General features: G+C 37.5%; 1 protein-coding gene across 1 annotated transcript; it reads left to right on the forward strand.

Moving 5' to 3' along the window:
* The first annotated feature begins 57 nt into the window (after positions 1-57).
* Positions 58-19,929, forward strand: LOC120773037 (60S acidic ribosomal protein P0-like). Its single transcript, XM_040101966.1, has 2 exons — positions 58-118; positions 19,622-19,929. Exons 1-2 carry the CDS (start codon positions 58-60, stop codon positions 19,927-19,929), a joined length of 369 nt encoding a protein of 122 aa, XP_039957900.1.
* Positions 19,930-21,776: the final 1,847 nt, after the last annotated feature.

Raw genomic sequence — 21,776 nt, forward strand, 5'->3', positions numbered from 1 at the left:
TATTTATAGCCTCATATGTTAATTTTGGACATGTTGCTATTTATTTCATCGCTAGATATGATTATAGCGATGGAGGAGGACCCGATGCATTTTCCTGGCTCCATGCGTCAATTCGCAGGTAGTGGATGTAGATCACACCTTTTGAATCCTTCGAACCTACTTTTTATGAGCAGATGAATCCCACTGTTTCAACTGTTCCTTGGTCTTTGTTGTATACCAGGAGATCCATGGTTCGTCGTTCAGTCTTGAAAAGATAAAGAAGTTTCTTTGGACGGCTCTGAAACAGTGTAAAACACTGAAATGGTATCGGTTGCACTTGTCATCCGAAGTGAGCCAACGTGGCAACGAGAGCACCGATTGCTTCATCTATGCCAATATGAAATCGTAATCTTTTGTCAAGTTATCTGCGTGGTACCCTCTTTCCGGGAAGCTATGAGTGGCTCATTAAAGTCGAGCAGAAGTTTTGGGAGTAGTCGAAAGTGACGCTATCGGGCGGAGAGGCTACGTAATATATTACTCACTGCTGAATCGTGGGCATAAACTTATATATACATATGTACATATAAATATGTAGTTATACATCTGCATTTACCAAAATACTCCCTCCAGCGTACTAATGTACACGTATGTATGTATACATATTTAGCGAGCAAGCATTTGAAATACATGTTGTCGTTTTCGTAAATGTGCGCCCCCCAACATACATACAGACATCACATAAGTGCTTATACCATGTATATAGATACATATGTACATCCATAAATATCTCCCATAATCCCTTGGGAGAAACACACCATAAAGCCAAGCACTTACTGTGAGACAAATTTTTTGAGCCGTTACGCACGTTGAGTGAACTGATGAGTGGCTCCCTCTTATCTCCCCAAAATAAGAATAAATTAAATACATAAGTTGCTGGGCAATCATGCTCAAACCAGTAAGGTGCGGATAATTGCGGGTACAACCAGGCATTGGAGACTACGAATCAAATTTGTAAAAATAAGGGTTTGTGATATGGAGCCCATTCGACTTCGTTTTCAGTAGTAAGGAGTGCTTAATATCAGAAAAATATGCTTTAAAAAAGAAAATATATATGCGTACATATATACATACATATATAATATTTATTATACTTGTATGAGGGATAGATGAGCTCGGTGTGTGAGCGCAGCAATGGTCCTTTGCGTCCATTTAAGAAAGTAGCATGAATATTAATTAGTTTTATCTACTTGCTAAGTCTCGTCAAGTTATCTGAAATTGGTATGGGAGTTGCCGCTTTCACAGTCGCCCAAAGGAAAGGACAAACGACAGATGTCGTGAAGTCAAGTGTGAAATTTACTAAAATATGAACATAAAGCTCAAGGCACCTTATTCACTTCAGAATAATTCCACTAATTTATAGTCGCAAATTGACGATGTTAGGACGGTTGCCTGCTAATTTTGGGTGGCTACAACTGAAAATGCGTTTTCCATGGTCGTCATCAAAAGGGGGATTTCTCTTCGAGACTGTTGTTTAATTTTCGTTGGGAGCGTTTTTTATGTAGCAGGTCTCAAACCCAGCGCACAACCCTGGGGAGGGATGGTTCACCTTCTCACTTTAGCTCGCCTTCAAACGGATGTTCTTTGGCTACCCAGAGTATACTAGATCTAAGACTGGAAGCCGTGAGCTGCTTGATCCATATGTAAAAGAATCGTTTCTGGCCACTCCCGAGTGAATGGCAATCAGAGAACTTTCTTGAACATCTACACATGACTCCATCCTCCTCTGTATTGTACTTTCGGTTATAACGGCGTAAGTGGTGTCAATGCCAGTAAAGAAGAGACGCCGAAAATGATAGTAAAAATATTCTAATATGTAGAATATTTGTGTTGTAGTCAAGGGGTGTAGGGGTCAAACTACCACCATTTACTAAAATCACAAAAATAGCTGTATGTGATGGAAAAGAAAGAAAACTCAAATTCGTAATCCGTACACCTCAAACACCCGCCAGACCTCTTAGCACATTTCAAAATTTTTCCTTCAGCTTTGTTGAGTAGTTTAAACCCATTTTCTCGTAGGTCGCCCTAGAATGTTATCCTTTATTTGTGTAACATGTCGCATTTGCATTAAGGTGATTCTGTGAGAGTCCATAAGAACTATGCAAATAATATCTGATCAATTTTGACCCCGACTGATCTTTTGATACTTCCCGCTCAATACAGTACATTTTTTTCTAGATTAACACAACCTTTTACATGAACGTAAGGTTCAGTTTGACTTCCAAATGTCAGTTATTGTGTTTTTATCCGGTTTGTCTGGCGACTTGAAAAAAAAAAATAATAAATTGAACAACGATATCCTGAAGTTATTAAAAACTTGCCTCATGCGAGTCGTCCATCCGTCTCTGTTAACGATGATAACAGCGAAAAATTTGAGTACCTCAACATCTTTTATGAATCGACTCGATACCTTTTGGTTCATACATATTTTGAATATGAGGAGTATCAATGCAAGACTCGTTCTTTTGCAAAAAACGGCATCGAGTAGATAGGAGAGATTCTTGACAACATAGTTGAGGACCCTACATTCTTCAAACGAATGATTACTGGTTACGAGCAGTAATTTTGTGAATCAAATGTCGAAACGGTTCAACAATCTAGCGAATAGAGCTCCAAAAATGAGTCGGAATCGGAAAAACCAAAAATGGAAATGGATTAAACGTTGGCATTATTGTATTGGCTCTAGAGGCTGAAAACAATAACAAATATTTGTATTAAACTTCGTACAATGTAGTTTTAATGTCAGTCCGGGTCAAATTCGATCAGATGGCGACTGCAGGTTTAAAAGCGGAACGATTAAGGAAACCGGCCGAGCTCTAAAATGTGATGACCTGTGGTTGGGTTACCGAATATGCGAAAACTTAACTGAGTCTTAATAAAGATACATACATACAAATAAATATACGAGGGCATACACGAATCAATTATTTACGAGATATCATCTTTGGTTCTCATTCATTAAAGGTACAAGCACGTTGCCACCAAAAGTATTAAAGCTTCGTGATGGAATGATGAAACGAATAATATTAACAAGGCCGTAAAGGAACAGTGAGTAAAAACAACAACAAATATAACAATAACAAGGAGTGAGAGGAAACCTGAGCTACTTTAAATACACACATAACTATGCTTGCGTATGTGGGAATAATCAAGGTAAAAAAAAGCTATAGTCTGGGAGCATCATTAGATCATTTCGGGACAACAGCCATTCGCAAACACTCCGCCATTCACTGGCCTAACGAATCTTCGTTACACATTTACGTACGAGTATAAGACACGATATCGCGCTGCGTTGGTACACTTTCGGTACACGGACCTGCGATCGCATCAACCGGAAGTCATCTCAGCCAGCGCAAAAGCAACACTGGCGGTACCAGTACGGGTAGACCATCAAGTATGTTTTTATATAGTACATATGTACATATATGACAAACAAACATTTGTAAATCAACTGCGTGATGTTGAAAATTGAAGCTGCGGCCGATATCGCGATGACGTTGGATCAGACGCGGAGGCAGAATCTGTTGAGCGGCGAGCAGAGGAAACCCAGCTACTTTATGCGGTGGCGCGATTGTGAAATCATGCGCGCATGAATCCTGTTTCTTGTTTTCTTGTCACTGTGAGCAACAACTGGGGTCGGACTCGCGTCGAAACTGAATAAATAAACAGCAGTGGCTGCCGCTGCTCGGTAGACCGACTCGTTTGCCGCCTCAATGCGATGCTATTATGGCGTGTACATACTTACGATTATGTATAAGTATGTATGTGAGAATATGTAGTAGGTGGTGGAGCGAAGACTGCGAACGCCGATGCTAATGAGCACTTACATGTATTGAAAAACGTGGAAATTGTGGATAAGTGGCAGCCAGTTGTGTTGCGTCGACTGATGACGTCTGCGGCTGGAGACGTAAGTGCACGGGGAGTGTTTGCGACAATATAGAGTAATGGTTTGTAATTAGAATTGTGTGACAGTAAATTGCGAAATTCGCGGACTTTCGCCGTTTTGAACATAATATAAAAGCTCGATTTGAAGTCACTGATAAATGTTAGCGGATATTACTGTGGCTTTGTAGAACTTTGACGTATGCATAGTAGATATTTATCATTATACAAGGTACGTTTCAAAGTAAACAGGACATAAAAAAAAAACATAACAAATGGTTTTTTCAGCAAAATCAACGAGTGTTTGAGCTTGTTGGCCGGTATGGCCACCAGTATGCCGGTGCAAGCCTTTTGAATGGCCTCTACGTCTGCATAACGCTTTCCTTTCATGAGCAAATGCATTTTTCCGAAAAGGAAGAAGTCGCACTTTGTCATATCAGGAGAATACGGAGAGTGGTTAACGGTTAAAATGTGATTTTTGGTCAAATAATCGGTCACAAGTGTCAAGGATTCCGAGCATTTTTTGGTCGTCCGTCAATTTGTGCGGAACAAACCGTGCACACACCTTTCGTAAGCCCAAATGTTCGGTCAAAATGCGATACATCGATGTTTTGGAGATGTTCAATTCCATTTCCATGAATTTCAATGATGATTTCGCACAGTTTCTATGGAATTTCCGGTGTTCACGGATTTTGATTGGCCCACATGTTGATCGTCATTTATGTCCTCACGACCACTTTGAAAACGTTGAAACCACTCGTGCACTCTGCTACAGGATAGGCAATCATCGCCATAAACTTGTTTCCACAATTGAAACGTTTCGGTAAAAGTTTTACCAAATTTAAAACAAAATTTAATGTTGGCTGGCTCTTTGTTCGAAGCTCATTTTCACAACGATAACACAAACATACTGACACTTAAAACGCAATAACTTCACTTTCAATCGATGTAACGCACCAGTCGACTTATAGATGGCGCCATCAGTGAGCGCTAGATCCACCGGACCCCGGCGCGCACTTTTCACATTTTCTGGAGGTGGGATATATATACCATCTGATGACCCTTACAATATTGCCAAGCTTCTTTTTGCTAGAACTAGGAGCTTTTTGGTCTGTCCATCATTAACACACCCAAAGTAACTTTGAGGTATTCCCAGTATTGCTTTATATTTCAATGCCTGCGGTGTTCCTCTAAAGTCCACCGCTTCAAACAACTCTTGAAGGAGCTAAATAACCTGTGGCCGTTTTGGGGAATTGCGTCTTTAGCTGCTCTTGACCGGGTACTCAGATGATATTTACCTACTACAATCCTTCTAATTGCCTGCTTTCTTAACCTTACGCAGTGAGACTTAGTATTGGCGCAACGGATGGCCTTAATTGCTGCTTGGCTGTCAACTAGAATGCTTATGGACTTGCTGGTTAGAGCAGAAGCCCATTTGGCACCTTCTGTTACGCCCACAATTGGTTCACTTAGTTAGTTAGTTAGTTTAGCCCGTTCACATTTTTCCCATTGATCCGTCAATAAATATGTAAATTTCGCCGGTGGATCTGACGATCACAGAACCATTGACCCAATATCCTCCACTGAGGAATGAAAACGATGTGCTTAGTATGAGGTCGTTTTTCTCGGTCATTGACAGCTTAACTCGAATTCATTAACAAGGTCGAGTATGATACCAAACCTGTAGTGACTCTAGCCTGTTTCTAGTGATCTAAAATCATGAGCCGGCTGGCCGTTAGCATTGCTTCATACCTCACTATCATGTATATTGGTCGGATGTCGAGAATAATCTCTAGAGCCTTTGTTGAAGTGGTTTTGATTGGGACCGTAATCGCCAGTAAGAAAACCAGTTGCATGTTCTAGGGGTTTAGTACGGCACTTTTTTGATAATGCCGTCCACCATACCCCTGTACCATACGTTAGTATGAGTCGGATGACACTTGTATAGAGCCAATAGACCATCTGGGGACGTAAACCTCGTCTTGGGGCAATGGCTCTTCTGCACCTTCCAGGTCAATGAATGCCGCTAGATAAATAATTGAGGAATGCACCGCGACCTTAGGTCTATTGTGCCCGCTAGGATGAATTCTCGTTTCTCTAAGAAACATTCGATGTCCCACCTACGTCATCTAGAGCGGTATCAACCAATTGAACCGTGGAGGACCGGCCACAGAGAGATGCTTGCCAACGTACCTGAGAACCCCACACTCTTCAATCTGCAGTATTACAGATGGGAGACATGGATTTATGAGTATGATGAAGGCAATTGAAAAGTAAAGTTCTCTTTCGACGAAGAAACATCAGACTCTACAAGTTTCTCCATATGAGTCGACCTTAGAAGTGCCCGAAAGAAAGGTTTTGAAGAAAATTTATGCTCCTTTGCGCATTGACAACAGCGAATAGGGATCAATTGAACGCTGATCGGCGACATTTACATAGTTTAGCGAATCAAGAGAAAGCGACTACGCTGGCTAGGCCGTGTTGTTCAGATGGATGAGAACACTCCTGCTTTGAAAGTATTCGATTCAGTTCTCGCCGGTGGAAGCAGAGAAAAAGGAAGACCTCCACTCCATTGTTGGTGGATAAGGACCTGATTGCATTTGTTACCCCCAATTGGTTCTACATAGCAAAGCCAAGAAACGAGTAGAGCGCCATAGTTGACTCGACTATGATCGAAAAAGATGAAAACACATAAAAATGTGTGTTTTTTTCTCAGTCCGTTTCAACTTTGATCAGATGGTAAACCATATTTCGAACAACGTCTATTATTTTATTTAATGTAATCGGTAAAATGAAGCCGTTCAGGTTAAATTTTTGACTAAGAATTTGGATAAAAAATGACGCTTCTCTAAAGATAAGAGTATAGCCACTGTATTTGGAAGTTATAGACAATTTCGTCTTTCAGTAAGTATAAGAAAAAATACCTTGAATAATGGGTAAGGTCAATAAGTTATTACTGCTCTCAAAACATGTTGCTTGGACTGACTTGAAAAATAAAGCTATCTCTAGACCATCATATCCCTTCTAATAGATAATACAGAAGCATACAACTTAAACTAAGTCAGGGGTCTTGCTGTCAACCGATTGGACACCATTTTCCAGTTCTAAAAATATTTGATATTGTGCCAGCTGGTAGTAAAAGAAGAGTGAAACCTCCTAAACAGTTAGTACTTTTAAAGTAATGATAGGGACAACACCCAGCGCTTACCAATAAACAAGATAAAAATAGCAAATCATAACGGTTGTTTGTATCACCTAAAAATAATTGAGATTGATAAAGAGTTATGTACATACATATGTATATATAAATACTCTGGATGACGAGGTGAATAGTAATCTGAGTGTTTGTCCATCCTACTATGCAAGCGATAACTTGAGTATATATTGAATTATCTTGATCAAAGTTGATACACTTGGCGTGGGCGGAATTGGACCGCTGATATGCCAACAAAATGTAATTTATGTAAAAACTTTAAAATGCATAACTAAGCCGTAAATTAATATAAACAAATCTGGTAATCGTAGGTAGTAGAGAAGGGTATCTGTGATTTTTAAATAACCAGATAAGATCAGAAACAATAAGTTTAATGTATATACATATCTCATAAATCTATATCAAGCGAATCCTTTTGCTCCTTCCGCTGATGATGTGAAAATTAGTGAAATCCGATGGTAACCACACACACTTCCTATAAAACGGTTATATGAATAACAACTAAAGAAACGATAACTCACTAAATGTAATAAATATATAAAAAACGATAACTCACTAATTATAATAAATATATAATAAAATGTACTATGGCCCTGACACCGTCCAAATTGGGGCAAAATCTTTTATCTAAGGAACTTATCGACCAATTTCCACCAAATCTCATGCATTATATAATATTATATCACCACTCGTATGTTACGTTGTGAAAAGATGCGAAATCGTAACAACCACGCCTCTAAAATAAGAGAATTTAAAATTCCATATTCCCAGTAACGTTATCGAAATAAATCTTTTCACAAATAATTCTCTAAGTTGTACCAGGTGTACGGCTAAAAATTGACGATATGGAACCATATACCATACAGTTCAGTGCCCAGATACCGGAGATGTGGACCACAGTGCCCATGACTCACTTCTTACCGAAAATAGCGCTCAATCTGTAAGTTATATTATAAAAATTTAAAAATATACATATTTATTTTCGTAATAAAGGATAATTTTCGCAGCTTCCTACATTTTTTAAAGAAAAAAACACAGAAACCTTAAATTTAATGGGTAATGCTTATTATCATCCGAAAGAACATGCTTTGGCATTTATTCTTTGTGGATTATCTTTTTCAAATGTTGGCCGCGGCTATGTCTCAGATGGTCCATTCGTTGAGTCCAATTTTCGATGACTCGTTCGAGCATTTCCACTAGTAACTGGCGAATGACACGCTTGATGTTTAGCCTCAAGGCCTGAATCGAAGCCGTATTGTGCACATAGATTTTAGACTTTACATATTCTCACAGGAAAAAGTGTAACGATGTGATATTACGCGATGCTTGTGGCCAATCTACCGTCCAAAACGTCAAATTATCAGCTTACCGAATTATTCTCTCGATTAATTAATGCTATGTGTGAGAAATGGCGACGTCTTGTTGAAACCAAGTGTCGCCGAGATCACAAGCTTCAGTTTCGGGGACAAAATAGTCGATTATCATGCCGAAATAACGGTCGCCATTGACGGTTACGTTCTTACCGGTAGAAATATGGACCGATGATTCCCCCGTTCCACAAACCACGCCAGACAGTTGTGTTTGCTGGATGAAATGAGAGCTCTTCAGTTTGCTCTTCGTCCCAAATGCAGCAAGTTTTCTCGTTTACAAACCTATTGAGCCAGAAATGGCTGTATTTTGTAATGTTTCAATTTAAGATATCGACGTAAAATGCGCCAAGTCGTTCTATACGTCAGTCTTCGTGTACACTCTTACTCTCGGCTGAGATAATGGCAATAATGGATTAAATCGGTGTAACACTACTTGTAGGCCACGTTAATGTTAAACATGCTACATATAATGATCTTAGTTATTCTAGAAGACTTTATACCAAGTGTGTCGGTCAGAGAGTGAGTTATCTTCCTAAAATTTCGTGGAAACATGTTCTCGAGTATATTAAAAACCAAAAGTTAATGCAGTGTGTTCAGACTCTTGCCCAAATAGTATACTCAAAAAGTAAAAGTCATTCGCCGCTAGCCCTACTGTGACTTGTGCTAACACAAATTAAGAGATTGAAATTGCATAAAGACACACTAAACTTTGCTGTTCTCTAAAAATAATTTACCCCTAAAATATGAAATCCAATTACATGCATTTAATTTTTGCATTTATTAAATATCAAATGATCTAATCTGCAACCGGGCAGGTGTGTACTTTGTATATGAGGTCTTATGTCAGTATTGCGGGCTAAGCAGCAATATGAATGGGCTTAATCAGCAGCTTATTCATTAATTTGGCGCGATCCTTTATTCATAGTTCTGACGCTGTTGCAAGCAAACAAACATATGAACGTACACACACATGTGCGCAGTTATGACGAATAAGTCGAGCGACAATAATATAATATAGAATGTATGTATATAGCATATATATAAGTATATGCATCAATAGTATAGGGAAATGTACGCACAAATGCAATTTTCATCCCTTTCAGTACAAAAATGCATATGTCTCCAACAACAAATGCTTGCCAATTTAAAGGTGATGTGATGTGTTTGTGTTTGTGCATTCATATGCGTGGCAAAATTATGCTCACATAGTGCGCGTGCGATATATTAACGCCACCCTGCAGAGAAAATCATCGATTTCGAGGCAAAATCCTTCCGTAGACTTCAGCACGATTAAACAACCTTTGGATATCCCAGAAATAGCAATTATCCCTTTTTCATATTTCGTATATGCTTTTCCTGCAGGGCATTTTTGACCCCGTGCCGAAATTTACGAATTGTTGAATATTTCCTTGAAATTTTGCTTTCCTGATTAATTTGATTTTAAGTATAATTTTTTTTCCAAAAAAAAACCAATATCGTGCTTTTGAAGTTTATTTCTTAATGTTGTACTGAATCAAAACAAGAAGAAGGGCTCATTTCGTTTAAACCAAAAAGGCTTTCCATTGTTGATAGAAAAATTAGGGGTAACCCAAAATTTTCACAGATGTAGAGTTAATGAACTTAGAAAAAACGTGTTGAGTATAAAATAAAGATCACACTTTTTTGCGTTGGGTGTCACGAATCGTGATTTAATCCTGAACAGCAAAAATTTATTTTATAACTAAAATAACAAAAACTTTTGTTTTATAATTGTATAAGTTTAAAATCCCATTATTTTAACTACATGGGACACTAATTTGCCTCTAATGATGTGACAATACTACAATTAACACTTAGCGGCACCAGTCGTTTCTTCTTTTCGCTATGTGACGCCAAATTGAGGTACAAAGTGCAGCCAGATCCTTCTCACCTGATTTCTCTCACGGAGTGAAGATCTTCCCCTACCTCTGCTTCCTCCTCCTCCTCCTTTGCTTCCACTGGCGAGTACTTAATTGCTTCAAAACTGGAGTGTTCTCTTCTATCCGAACAGCATGACCTAGCCATCGCTGCCTCCGTCTCTTGATTCGCTGAACTAAATTGGGTCAAAAACGCTCCCAAAAATTGCAACTAAATTCTCCGGGTACATAATATTAAAAAAAAAAATATTTTGCTTAATTGGTAGGACTGTCCTTAATTACTATGTCAAATAGGAGCGCGATCTGTCTGCTTACAGCAGCTTCTTAAGGTTTCCTCTGATAAAAAACAAACTTTTTTCAACAATTTTTTTCATCTAGAAAAGAAGTATTTTATTAGAATTACTTTATTAAAAAAGAGATTCTGAAAATTTAGGAAAAAAATATTTTAAACTCGGCCACCGCGACAACATTTCCGGTGTCCCCACGGAAAAAAGATGCGCCAGCATTGACAGGATAACTCTTTACATGATCATCTACAATTCAAAAATTCATGTTTTAGTTAGAACTTTAACTTATAACTTGGACGAAGGAAAAAAACTGAAAATTGCATTTTTGGCAAACATTTTTATAAAAAAAGAAATTAATTTCAGTGAAAATTTCGCGATACTTTTTTTAAATAGTTGTAATCGAAAAAAATCCTTCGCCAAATATTGTATCTCAAAGACGTGTGTAAAAATTCCTTAAAGATCGGTTGAGAAGTTCTCGAGAAATCTTGCCAACTAACTTTCTTTCGAGAGAAACGAGTTTACTTGGCCTAGCTAGCCTCGAGCGCACAAGTTCTCAAGGCAGTATCTCCAAAACTTTTACTCGGATAAACTTTAAAATTAAGGAAAATATTCTAGAGAGAATATTTCCTCAGTGTGCGTTGCGATTTTTACAGTGGGTAAAAAAATCAAACTAAGAATTTGTCTCAAATTTTGTAATTCAAACCAAATTTTGTTTTTGAAATCGTTTCGAAAGTTGGAAAAGGCTTAATGTGATTCAGTTTCATCAAAAACACAAATTTAAAGCCAAAACAACGCCTCGATCAACCACTATATTCACCAGATGCCGTTCCATGAAACTCTTTTTCAATAGATCGAAATTATAAAACAAAATTCGCTGAAAGAGCTGAAGACCAACCCAAATAGTACTTATGAAAAGTGTTTCGAGAACTGGAAAAATCGTTGGCATAAGTGTATTTACATCTGGTTGGTATTACTTTGACGTCGACAAGAAACATTGATTAATAATTAAATATTTTGCATTTATTTACAATTTCGGGTACATTTTTCTCACAAGGTATATCAATATCGTTGTATATCTCGTACAACTCATTGTTCCATCGACTCCGATATTCGCCGTACCAATGCGGAAAGGACCACAAATCTTCTGCAAAATCTTTCTCTGGAACACTCCTACGTCGACTCATCAGATAATGTCATCGTCCGTGCCTCCGCATATAATACCAGGACGGGAATAATGAAGGACTTATAGAGTTTGGTCTTTATTCGTTGAGAGAGAGTACGAGGCTGTTGTTTCTTTTTCATTGGGAGTGGTTTCTACGTGGCGGATCCCAAAACCAGCGCACAACCTGGCTAGGCGAGTAGTACAAAGTTTTATAGACATTTACCATATATCATGAAAATACGCTGCAATTAGATTTCAGCGAACGCTTAAAAGGAATATGTCGGAGTAGCTCTGCCGAAGCTTCGATTATTGTAGCCGTGGCCCGAAACTCCTCACAGGTTGACTACCACATCTAACACAAAGGTTGCTCACATTTCCACGGTGGGCGGCGGGGACGCAAGAGTAGGAATTGGGTATAGCCCTACGACTGTAACTGCTTACCCAGAGACATGCCTACTCCCCATACATACCACCAACCATATTTGTTCGGTAATTGGCTTCTATAACTTAATTCGGCTTTTGAAAGTTGTCTGTTATTGTTTTTTACTCTGGAAGGAAAACTGCATATTACCGTTCGCATAAAAGAGATTTTTTCGTCATTTTTGATTAATTTCGCAGCATGAAAAATATGCAAACCTAGGCCCCTTTATCTGTGTTGAGCATTCTAATTGTGGTTAAAAGTCAAATCATTAACCAATATATACAATGAAAATAAAGGAATAAGGAAAAAATATCTCTTGATACTAGGATAGATGCCGTGCTCTAGCGCAACGAATGAAGCTATCTACACAGTCCGTGCCCGAAATGAGTGGGTCTAAAATGCTTGAATTGAGGCCTGACAAGAATTATGAGTAAAAATTCAATATAATTTGACTAAAAACAATGCAGACAGCAGCAAAGCTAAATTATTTTGCTTTGAAACTCTATTTGGAGAGGACCGGACTACTAAATCATTATTAGTGCGCAGGTTTGATCCGCTAAACCTTGCACACACCCAACTCGACACTCTCCAAACGATTCACCGGATAAGGTATTACTGCGTGGGACATGGTATGTACATGTACATATATATGTACATACATATGTATGATGTATTTATGTGTGTTTATACATATGTATGTATGTATGTACATTTGTATTTTTATTACGCTCGTTTTACTGTGATCGTAATTTATTCGTCTTATCTCTTTTAATGTACTTTAAAATATGCTCAAATGCCCCCAATTAAATAACAATTCCGAAAAAAGGTTAAGCCACAGAAAACATTAGCAATTGAAGGCGTAGGGGAAAGAGTTAAATTAACCAGTGCATATTGGTCTCAGCTCATTCGCTCACTCACTCACTGAAACAACGCACAATAAGAAGCAAATGAGGTGATGAGTAAAATAAATATGTCCCCTGCCGACGATGTGCATAAATATGCATATAAGACTTACCGTAAATGAGTACATCTGTGTACATACATACATACATAATACATACATATGTTTAATTGTGCACCTATGTACTTCGTAGGTTGCTATGAAATGTATCCAACATTCTGGCGCTTGGTTCTACGATGCATAAATACATTTATGCAAACTTGTACATATGTATGTACGTATGCATGTCATTCCTAGCGAACCGCTTTACGCACACATTTTTTGAAAGACCGCTCACAGCTCGCTTGACTGCTCTTTGAGTTTTATTTCTTCAGTTTCAGTATTAAATACATACTTATGTACGTGCTTTATAACAGCTATATGCATTATATGTAAATATGTGTGTGTGTACTTACCAATGTGCACTTTGAATACTGTTTACACGCTCTGCTTTACATGTCCTCAATACATATTCTATGTGCTTGAGACATACTTAGTTATATGCGTATGTATGTATGTATTGGTTGCAAATGAGTCTTATGTATGCCCTTAGGAACTACATGGTACTTGTGAATACAATTTCTGTATGAAATGGTCTTGCACTTTTTCATTTAAACATAAATGAGTGCATATCTATGCGTGTGTATATAATGAATCCGTTTCTCTCAGCTATAAATAAGTACGAAACTCAGGTACTCATACCCGAATGCGTTTGGCTCCGCTGTTTATTCACATTTGCTGTATACTTGCATGTACTCATCATGTAAATGCGGACTCGTAAGTAAATGCGTCAATACCACTTACTATGTATGTATGTATGTATGTATGTATGTACATATGTATATATAAAGGCATACGAATTTATATGCATTTCCTTACTTTGAGAGAGCAGCGCATGCCACCAATGTAGATATTATATTTACTTATATACATACATACATACATATCGTTTGTCGATACATTTGTATGTAAGCACGTTCTAGTGGTTGTTGGTCGTCTTGTGCGCGGTTGACGTTGACGTTAATACAGCAGCAGCGGCGAAAGCTGGATAACAAGCAATAGAGAAACCAGCAACAGCTTGGTTAAACGAATACATATTTACTTTAATTTCCAACGTATGAAACTAAAAATTTACTGCAAAAAAAATGTAAACTACAATATACACACACACATGTGCATGCTGATATATAGTGATACACATTAATTTACAACTTTAAGCTGCTAAATGAATAACGTGTATTCTCGGCACTTTATTGCATAAAAACACATACATCCATATACATACATACATATAAGACCGTGCATATCTACAGCCTATGTAAATACAAATATGTACTTACCTGACAACAAAAAGATCGAAAGTAGCAGCCACAGCAGCGCAGCGACCCGTATACAGATACAGTATCCATACAAGTAAATATGTAGGTCCGCCTGTGTGTATGTACACATTAAAGTAGTCATACCACCAGCGCCAACGTTTCAGTCATTCCCAGCGAGCTCGCTAGCTACAGAAAACCAGCACAGAAAGTCTCGCTGTTGTAGAAGTTACCCTCAGTCGGTATTTTGTTTTTTTCACTATTCGACTCACTAACGAGCGACGTTGAATCGTCAGCCGGTGCGACTGTTAGCCAAACGACCCGTCGGCCAACGCTAGCAATTCTGCTAAAGTGCTGCTGTAGGTTGCGCAGTGGCGTGCTATTATGGGGATTATTTACTACACATGCATATATTTGAGTTGATAATTTTCTTAAATTATCAAATTAGATGCATAGATACTTTATTTCTTGTTGATTGATATTTCTTTAGATGAACATAAGTAAATTACCAGTCTAACGAGCTGCGTCGATCTGACTGTTTGTCTGTAAATACACGAATAGTCTCTTAGTTTTCAAGACCCATTTGAAAATTTGCATACGTTGTTTTTACCCTAAGAAGTTGTTCATTTGTTGGAACCGCTGATATTGGTTCGCTATAACAAAGAACTGACATGCAAACTGAAGGATCAGAATTAAGTTTTTGTATGAACAACTTTTATATGTATATCACGAGATAGCTTCATGAAATTCGGCATGAAGTATTGTACGAGAGAATGATATAATCTCTGAATAAATTGTAAAGATTGGACCTTTGTAGCATATATGTATGTAGCTGTCATACAAATTGATCGAACGAAATTCAGTCCTTGTATGGAAAATATTTGTAATTGACGAGATTTGACGGTCACATCTGTGTTGTAGGGTGGCTGCGGAAGCGTTGGGATGCCGGCCTGGGTTAGGTAGCTGTTCACAAGTAAGGCGGTGTGAACAGGGGCGTTGTCGTGGAGCAACTTCCAACCGGCTGCCATGTCTTGTCGGACCCAATCGATGCTTCGTTTGATCTCTTGAGGACTTCCACGTAAAACTTTGCGTTGACGGTTTGTCCAGGAGGAAAAAATTCATGGTGGACGATGCTTTGATGTCAAAAAAGAAAATGAGCATCGTTTTCACTTTGGATTTGCTCATTCATCAGCGATTTCTTCCCGGCTTCTTGCTAAAGCAACATGTGGGTAAGCCTGCTTGATCATATACGTATCAAACATCTCTGTCGCAAATTTACCGAGTTTCACACAGAATTTAATTGCCTACCTCTGCTCTAACGAACGCTTCATTTTCCGCTTGCACCATTCACAGAAACATGTCGCGACTCTCCAGGTGCTCGGAGACAACTGACCAGCCGCTCGTTCGTTAGCTAGGAACGCCCTCTACCGAATCCAATCGGTGTGCGCATGCTCCGAAGTACAGTCGCGGCGTACCTATCACTTTCCGGACAAACCCTGTATTCAACATAATATTCCAATTATTATTCATTTCCATCTCGAGTATCAACGAAAAATACACCTTTTAAAATATTTCTAAGTACAATCATAAAGCCGGGTAATATGGGAGAAGATATACTAAGTTTACCACGAATTTTTTTACACCCAGATTTGACGACATGAGATTTAGCCATGCCCGTCTTTTTGTATCAATGGTATATACCCGTAGTCGCTCAGCTTTTCTTATTCGACCTTCACTTCCTTTTCTCGCCATTTTTCGAATCGGTTACTATATTCAACATAAGAGTATTCCTTAACACTAGTAGATGTATAAAAATGTACTCTTGGTTAAAAAAATATATATAGCAAGTACATAGGTGCAAGGTATGAAGAATTGTACTCCAATATGTTACCGCACCCCAAGTGAAAATGTTGAGCACTCCGCCACTGTTTCGCCTGTGTGTTGTGTATACTGTCAGTATTGTGTGTCGCTGCTGTCAGTTTTTTTTTGTGGTAGGGCGACAGTCGACACTTTGGGTTCACTATGTATAAATGTATGTATATGTATGTGTGGGCTGTATGTGCATGAAACCTTACGAATTTGCGTGTAAGAGTCGATAACTTTATGCTGTTGTAGGGTATTCGGCAATTCGACGTTGATGCATATGGATGTGCGCATACAACCATGTATTTATGTATAGCTGTACGTGTAAATTTTACGAACTATTGAGATTACTTGCATTCACTGAAATTTGTACCTCCATAATCTAAATACATAAGTACATAAGAACGTAAATATATTTCATAAAATGTAAATAAGCACGAAAACCTTATAAATATAAACGCCAATATACTATGTATGTATGTATTCACACAAAAACATTTACCGCTGTACTTTTATGTACATACTTGGTTCACTGCATGTAGCCTATAACGCCTATAACGCCTATTGCCGGCATATTTGTTGGGTGTTTGTGCATTCGCCACACGCGTGTTTCTCGAATGGCGAGCTATAAGCAACCGTATATTAAATCACTTCGCATTTCCAATCGTTAAAGAAACCAACTACAGGGTTGCATTTACATACAATAAGGAAATTTATACACACATATGTCCATACATACATATGTATTTATAGGTTATGAGTGTGTGTGTCTGCATATGAAATTCGTAATCAAATAGGTATTTTTGTATGTACATATGTAAGTACGCATATATGTAGTGTGCACAAGCAGCGGAAACCGGAAGGTGTACCTTGCTTGTGAAGTACGATAAGGTTAAGGGAGCATGCAAGCAGTCCTTTACATACAATTTAAAAGCAATATTGAAAATTAAATAATACGAATCTTTGCAGCTTTCATTTTGATATCTTCAATATTCACGTTTTTTCAGAGAAACTACAATTTTTTTAAGGGAAATTTATTCAATTTGCTACAAAAATGTTAATTCATATATGGTTACATTTTCATGCATGTAAGTACATACATACATATGTATGTATGTAGTCCAGTATTACTTTTTCGTTAATATACATATGTACTTACAAGTACACTTTAACCGTTACAATTTTTATCGTTTTTTGCTGGCTTTGTCTCCGTTATGTCATGTTCAATCGTCCCGATAACTTCAATTGATATCGATAGAAACGTGTTAGGCCTCACAGATCAATGGAAATTGCTGCCTTGTTCAGCCAAACGCACATGCATACATATTACATATGTGCACACATACACACATGCACTCCGTTTGACAGCATTTCAACGTTTTTTTTTGTTTCTACAACTGTGTACGCTGCTGCATATTGCCTTCCCGATTATTGCTTCATTCTGATTCTCGGTTATGTTGCTTTATTGCAGCGTTGAATACGAACAACAAGGAACATTATATCGTCGATATTGGTTTGACATCATTAAAAAGTCGTGTGAGTGTGTGCATGTATGCGAGTACACACATGAGGGTACGCATGGCCTTTTAAGTCTGCTGCTTCAGTATTTCACATTGGATTTGGTTGTTTGTGCGTTCTTTCATCTTCCAATTTCATTGCTTTCGGGGTAAGAGCCACCAAGTGCCATAGTTCAACTAGATATTAAGTTCGGTTTGTAGAATTGTGTATGCTTGTATAGCATGTATATTTGGATTTGTGCGTTCGTATTGGTGTATGTATGCCTCGAGTGATAGTACTGCGTCTGGCTTCAACCTCTCTTCTGAGGATGGCATTTTGGGTATTAGATACTCGAAACCACCCCAGTCTACACAATTTTGAGCCATTCTCCTCTGTTCACGGAATATTCACTCACATTATTTGTTGTTAGTGCCGCTTAGTGATAACATATACATATATGTATATGTATATATGTATGTATGTTTGTTTGTGCTGACCATTGAGCTTGTGCTCGCATAGCCTTTGCTTACTGCGGATTTACTCGCTCTTTAATGTTGCTTTACTGCTGTGTCGTATTTTTCGAATTCATTAGTGAACGTTTATTGTTGTTTCAAGTTTCATATACCAGTTGTGGTGCTTTAATCACTTTTTATGCGTTATTATTTAGTGTTCGTTCTGTCATTATCCTCGATTTGGTTTCCAGAATGCGTTGGTATGCTATTCTAAATGGTTTTTGAACATAAATACCTATAGGTTTGATTGAATTAAGTGGATTTGGGGCTACATACTTTCTTCTTATGATTCCATTCTTTTATTTTATAGTCAATTCAAAATGTGATTAGCTGTTAGTAATCGAATAGCGAAATAATGCTAGGGAAATATTCGAATTTTGAATCTTTACTTTGGCCGATTTTTTCCCTTAGGTGGGGGTTAAGGTACTAAATTTTTAATAAATGCACAATGTAACAATAATGTGTTTATATTTCTTTCTTATTTTTGCAATTATAATTGAAAGCATGATATTGCGTTAAAATTTCATCTCATCGGAACAAAATTGACGAAGTTAGGAGTTTTTTATTATTCAAGACTTTATGTAAATTATTTTCTCCATAACTCAAGTTGTCAAAGTCGGCGCCCTTGATAACATCGAAACTACTACACCAATCCTCTTCGAATTTTGGACACTCTTTCTTTACATAATTTATGAAATATGTATGTAACTCTGGAGAATTATTTTCAAATTTGTTCACAAAAGTTTTTTCCTTCGAAATGTTCCAAAAAAGTGAAAAAGTCAAAAACCTCAACCAGAGTTATCTACTTGGGGAAAATTGTAATCTAAGTACAGTAGAGGCCCGCTAATCCCGATCAATTAAAACCGGCCCCTATCCGGAATATAAGGAAGTCCGGATTACCAAAGACATATCAGAACTATGTATTTGAAAAAATATTTATAAATTTCTGTTTGTTTATTATAACAAATAATACACATGTTCCAAAAAAACAAAAAAAAAACTTAAACCCATAAAGCATAAAAGCGAATGTAGTGAATAATAAATGAATGAATGAATGTACATACATATGTATAAACCGGCCATATAGAGAAAACTGAGGTCCAGGGATGATTGTAATAAATACTTAGTTGGATGGAAAATCTGTAAAAAAAAAACTTGTTGCAGAGCACCTGCTTCACCGAAAACCCCGGGCTGAATCGTCACCGAACTCTCCCTCTCTCTTTAAGCTGGTGCTCCCACTTCGGCCAGTATCGTATCATTACAGATTGTTTACCAAACTATTGCTTCGACACCACACAGTGTTGCCAAAGATTTCAATAATCTGTTAGCTATTGCTGCGGCCACCGAAGTGGATTTCAAGGAAGCTGCTGGCATCAAGGAGTTCATCAAGAACCCTAGCAAGTTTGTTGCTGCTGCTGCTGACCCTGTTCCAGCTACTGGTGCTGGCGCTGCTGCCGAAAATAAAGAAGAACCCAAAAAGGAGGAGTCGGAGTCTGAGGAAGACGCCGATACGGGTTTCGGTCTCTTCGACTAAACAGCTCAACTGTAAAGTCTTTCGTTCTACTCGCCGATATTAATCTTTAATATTATACTCTTCTATTTCGACCGTTTACTATTTCTAGATAGTCCAGTTATTATGCATTCAGTATCACCGCAAAATACTCCTTCGAAAATATTTCTAGCTACAAACATACGGCTGGGTATCATGGGACGGGGTATATTAAGTTTGCCACACCGAAGGAGACTCTTTAAAATGTACATACATATATGATATATGTACATACATAAATTATCAGCATGACAATATGCGTCGATTTCGCCATGCCTGTATCTTTGTCTCCGTGCTAAATACTCGAACTAGTCCCTTAGCTTTTGAGATGTCGACCTGCACTTCCTCCTTTTCTCGGCAAGAATCTGCTCATTTTTCCGAGCCGTCGATTTCAGACAACTATAAGATATCCATATAAACTTATGGACTAAAATCCTGGTATCGGAAACCTTTTTTTTTTTTACTTTTTATTTTTCTTCTTATATGAAATATTAAAAAATGTTTCTATTTGGAACCGGATCTTGATCCTGGACTTGAACTGGATTCCTAAAAATTCTAAAAAATCAACATTTTACTCATAGCCGCAAATTATTTTTCACAGTTAACGTCAATAGTGAAGCTTAAAATAATAATGAATAAAATTTTAAACTAAAATATAATTTATAAAGCCATTAAATCACTAAATTTGTTCTGCATACTTGCATTTCAATTCCCGGCGGCAACTCAACAGTGCATGTTGGTAGGAAAAATTATAAATACAATGTAATAAATGTAGGAAAATAACTTATTATAAAATAAAATTTTAAAACTTTAATTATATCAAATGTTCATTTGTTCACTTTTTTATCTAAAAGTATTTAAAAAGTTTATATTGGTCTGTCTTCGAATATTTATCATTTTGGACCAACTGCATTTGCATTTGCAGAGCTTTCGCAAATGCTTGCAGCTACGTAGTATGTATGTGTGTATATGTGAGAATAAATTTAGTTTTCTACATCAACAATCCTTAAATAAACTGTAGTTCAGCTATATATCAACTTTTAGATATCTTAACACATCATTGTTTCGAAATTTATAAAATGCATAAATATCAAATTTTTAAATTTTTATTGACATTTAGGAAAGAATTTTCTATTTTTCAAAGTGCTTATTATTTTATTCATTAAAATTTGGAAATAAACTTGGTTTAATAACATGAACTGCTACTTAAACTGTTACACCACAACTGGTATATGAAACTGACGACCACTCCATTTTGCCGACGGCAAGCACGCCTACACATGATTGAGAGTATTAAGTTCCACAACAACACCATCGTTTCGCTCATTAATTTTGATTAAACAGTTAAGTGGCAGCTACATATGTATGTACATATGTATATGCTTAATGGTCTGATCTGAACAATATGTTTGAAAATTAGAGCATTGACTTGGACAATAATTCATGCCAATCTTCGAGAACACATATAGCACTGAGCCACGCATAGACCAGTTTTGGTCCTTTGCGATATCAGATAAAGTTCAGTAACTTGGTCCATGAGGAGTGGTCATCCTTTAGGATTCTTGCGCTTGATGCGAATTTTAACAAACTCTGTGGCCTCACTATCGATACCTCCTATAGTGTATCATACCGTGTGGACAAATTATATACAAGGACTTTATTTTGATCGCTTAGTTTGTATGGCAACTATATCCTATAGCGGCCCGATATCGACGGTTCCGATTACTGAGCCGCTTCTTGGAGAGAAAATGACGTGTACAAAATTTCAGATCAAATACCTCTAATACACCTGGTACTAGTTCGCGTATATAGAGGCAGACCACGTTGTGGTC

The sequence above is a fragment of the Bactrocera tryoni genome, chromosome 3 (assembly GCF_016617805.1).
Source record: "Bactrocera tryoni isolate S06 chromosome 3, CSIRO_BtryS06_freeze2, whole genome shotgun sequence".
NCBI lineage: Eukaryota > Metazoa > Arthropoda > Insecta > Diptera > Tephritidae > Bactrocera > Bactrocera tryoni.

What these genes read in the sequence shown, in the direction of transcription:
- LOC120773037 (XM_040101966.1), top strand. Translation starts at nt 58, where the DNA reads ATGATTATAGCGATGGAGGAGGACCCGATGCATTTTCCTGGCTCCATG. An exon ending in CTCCATGCGTCAATTCGCAG is followed by an intron (nt 119 to 19,621) that starts GTAGTGGATGTA and finishes TCTCTCTTTAAG; the next exon opens with CTGGTGCTCCCACTTCGGCC.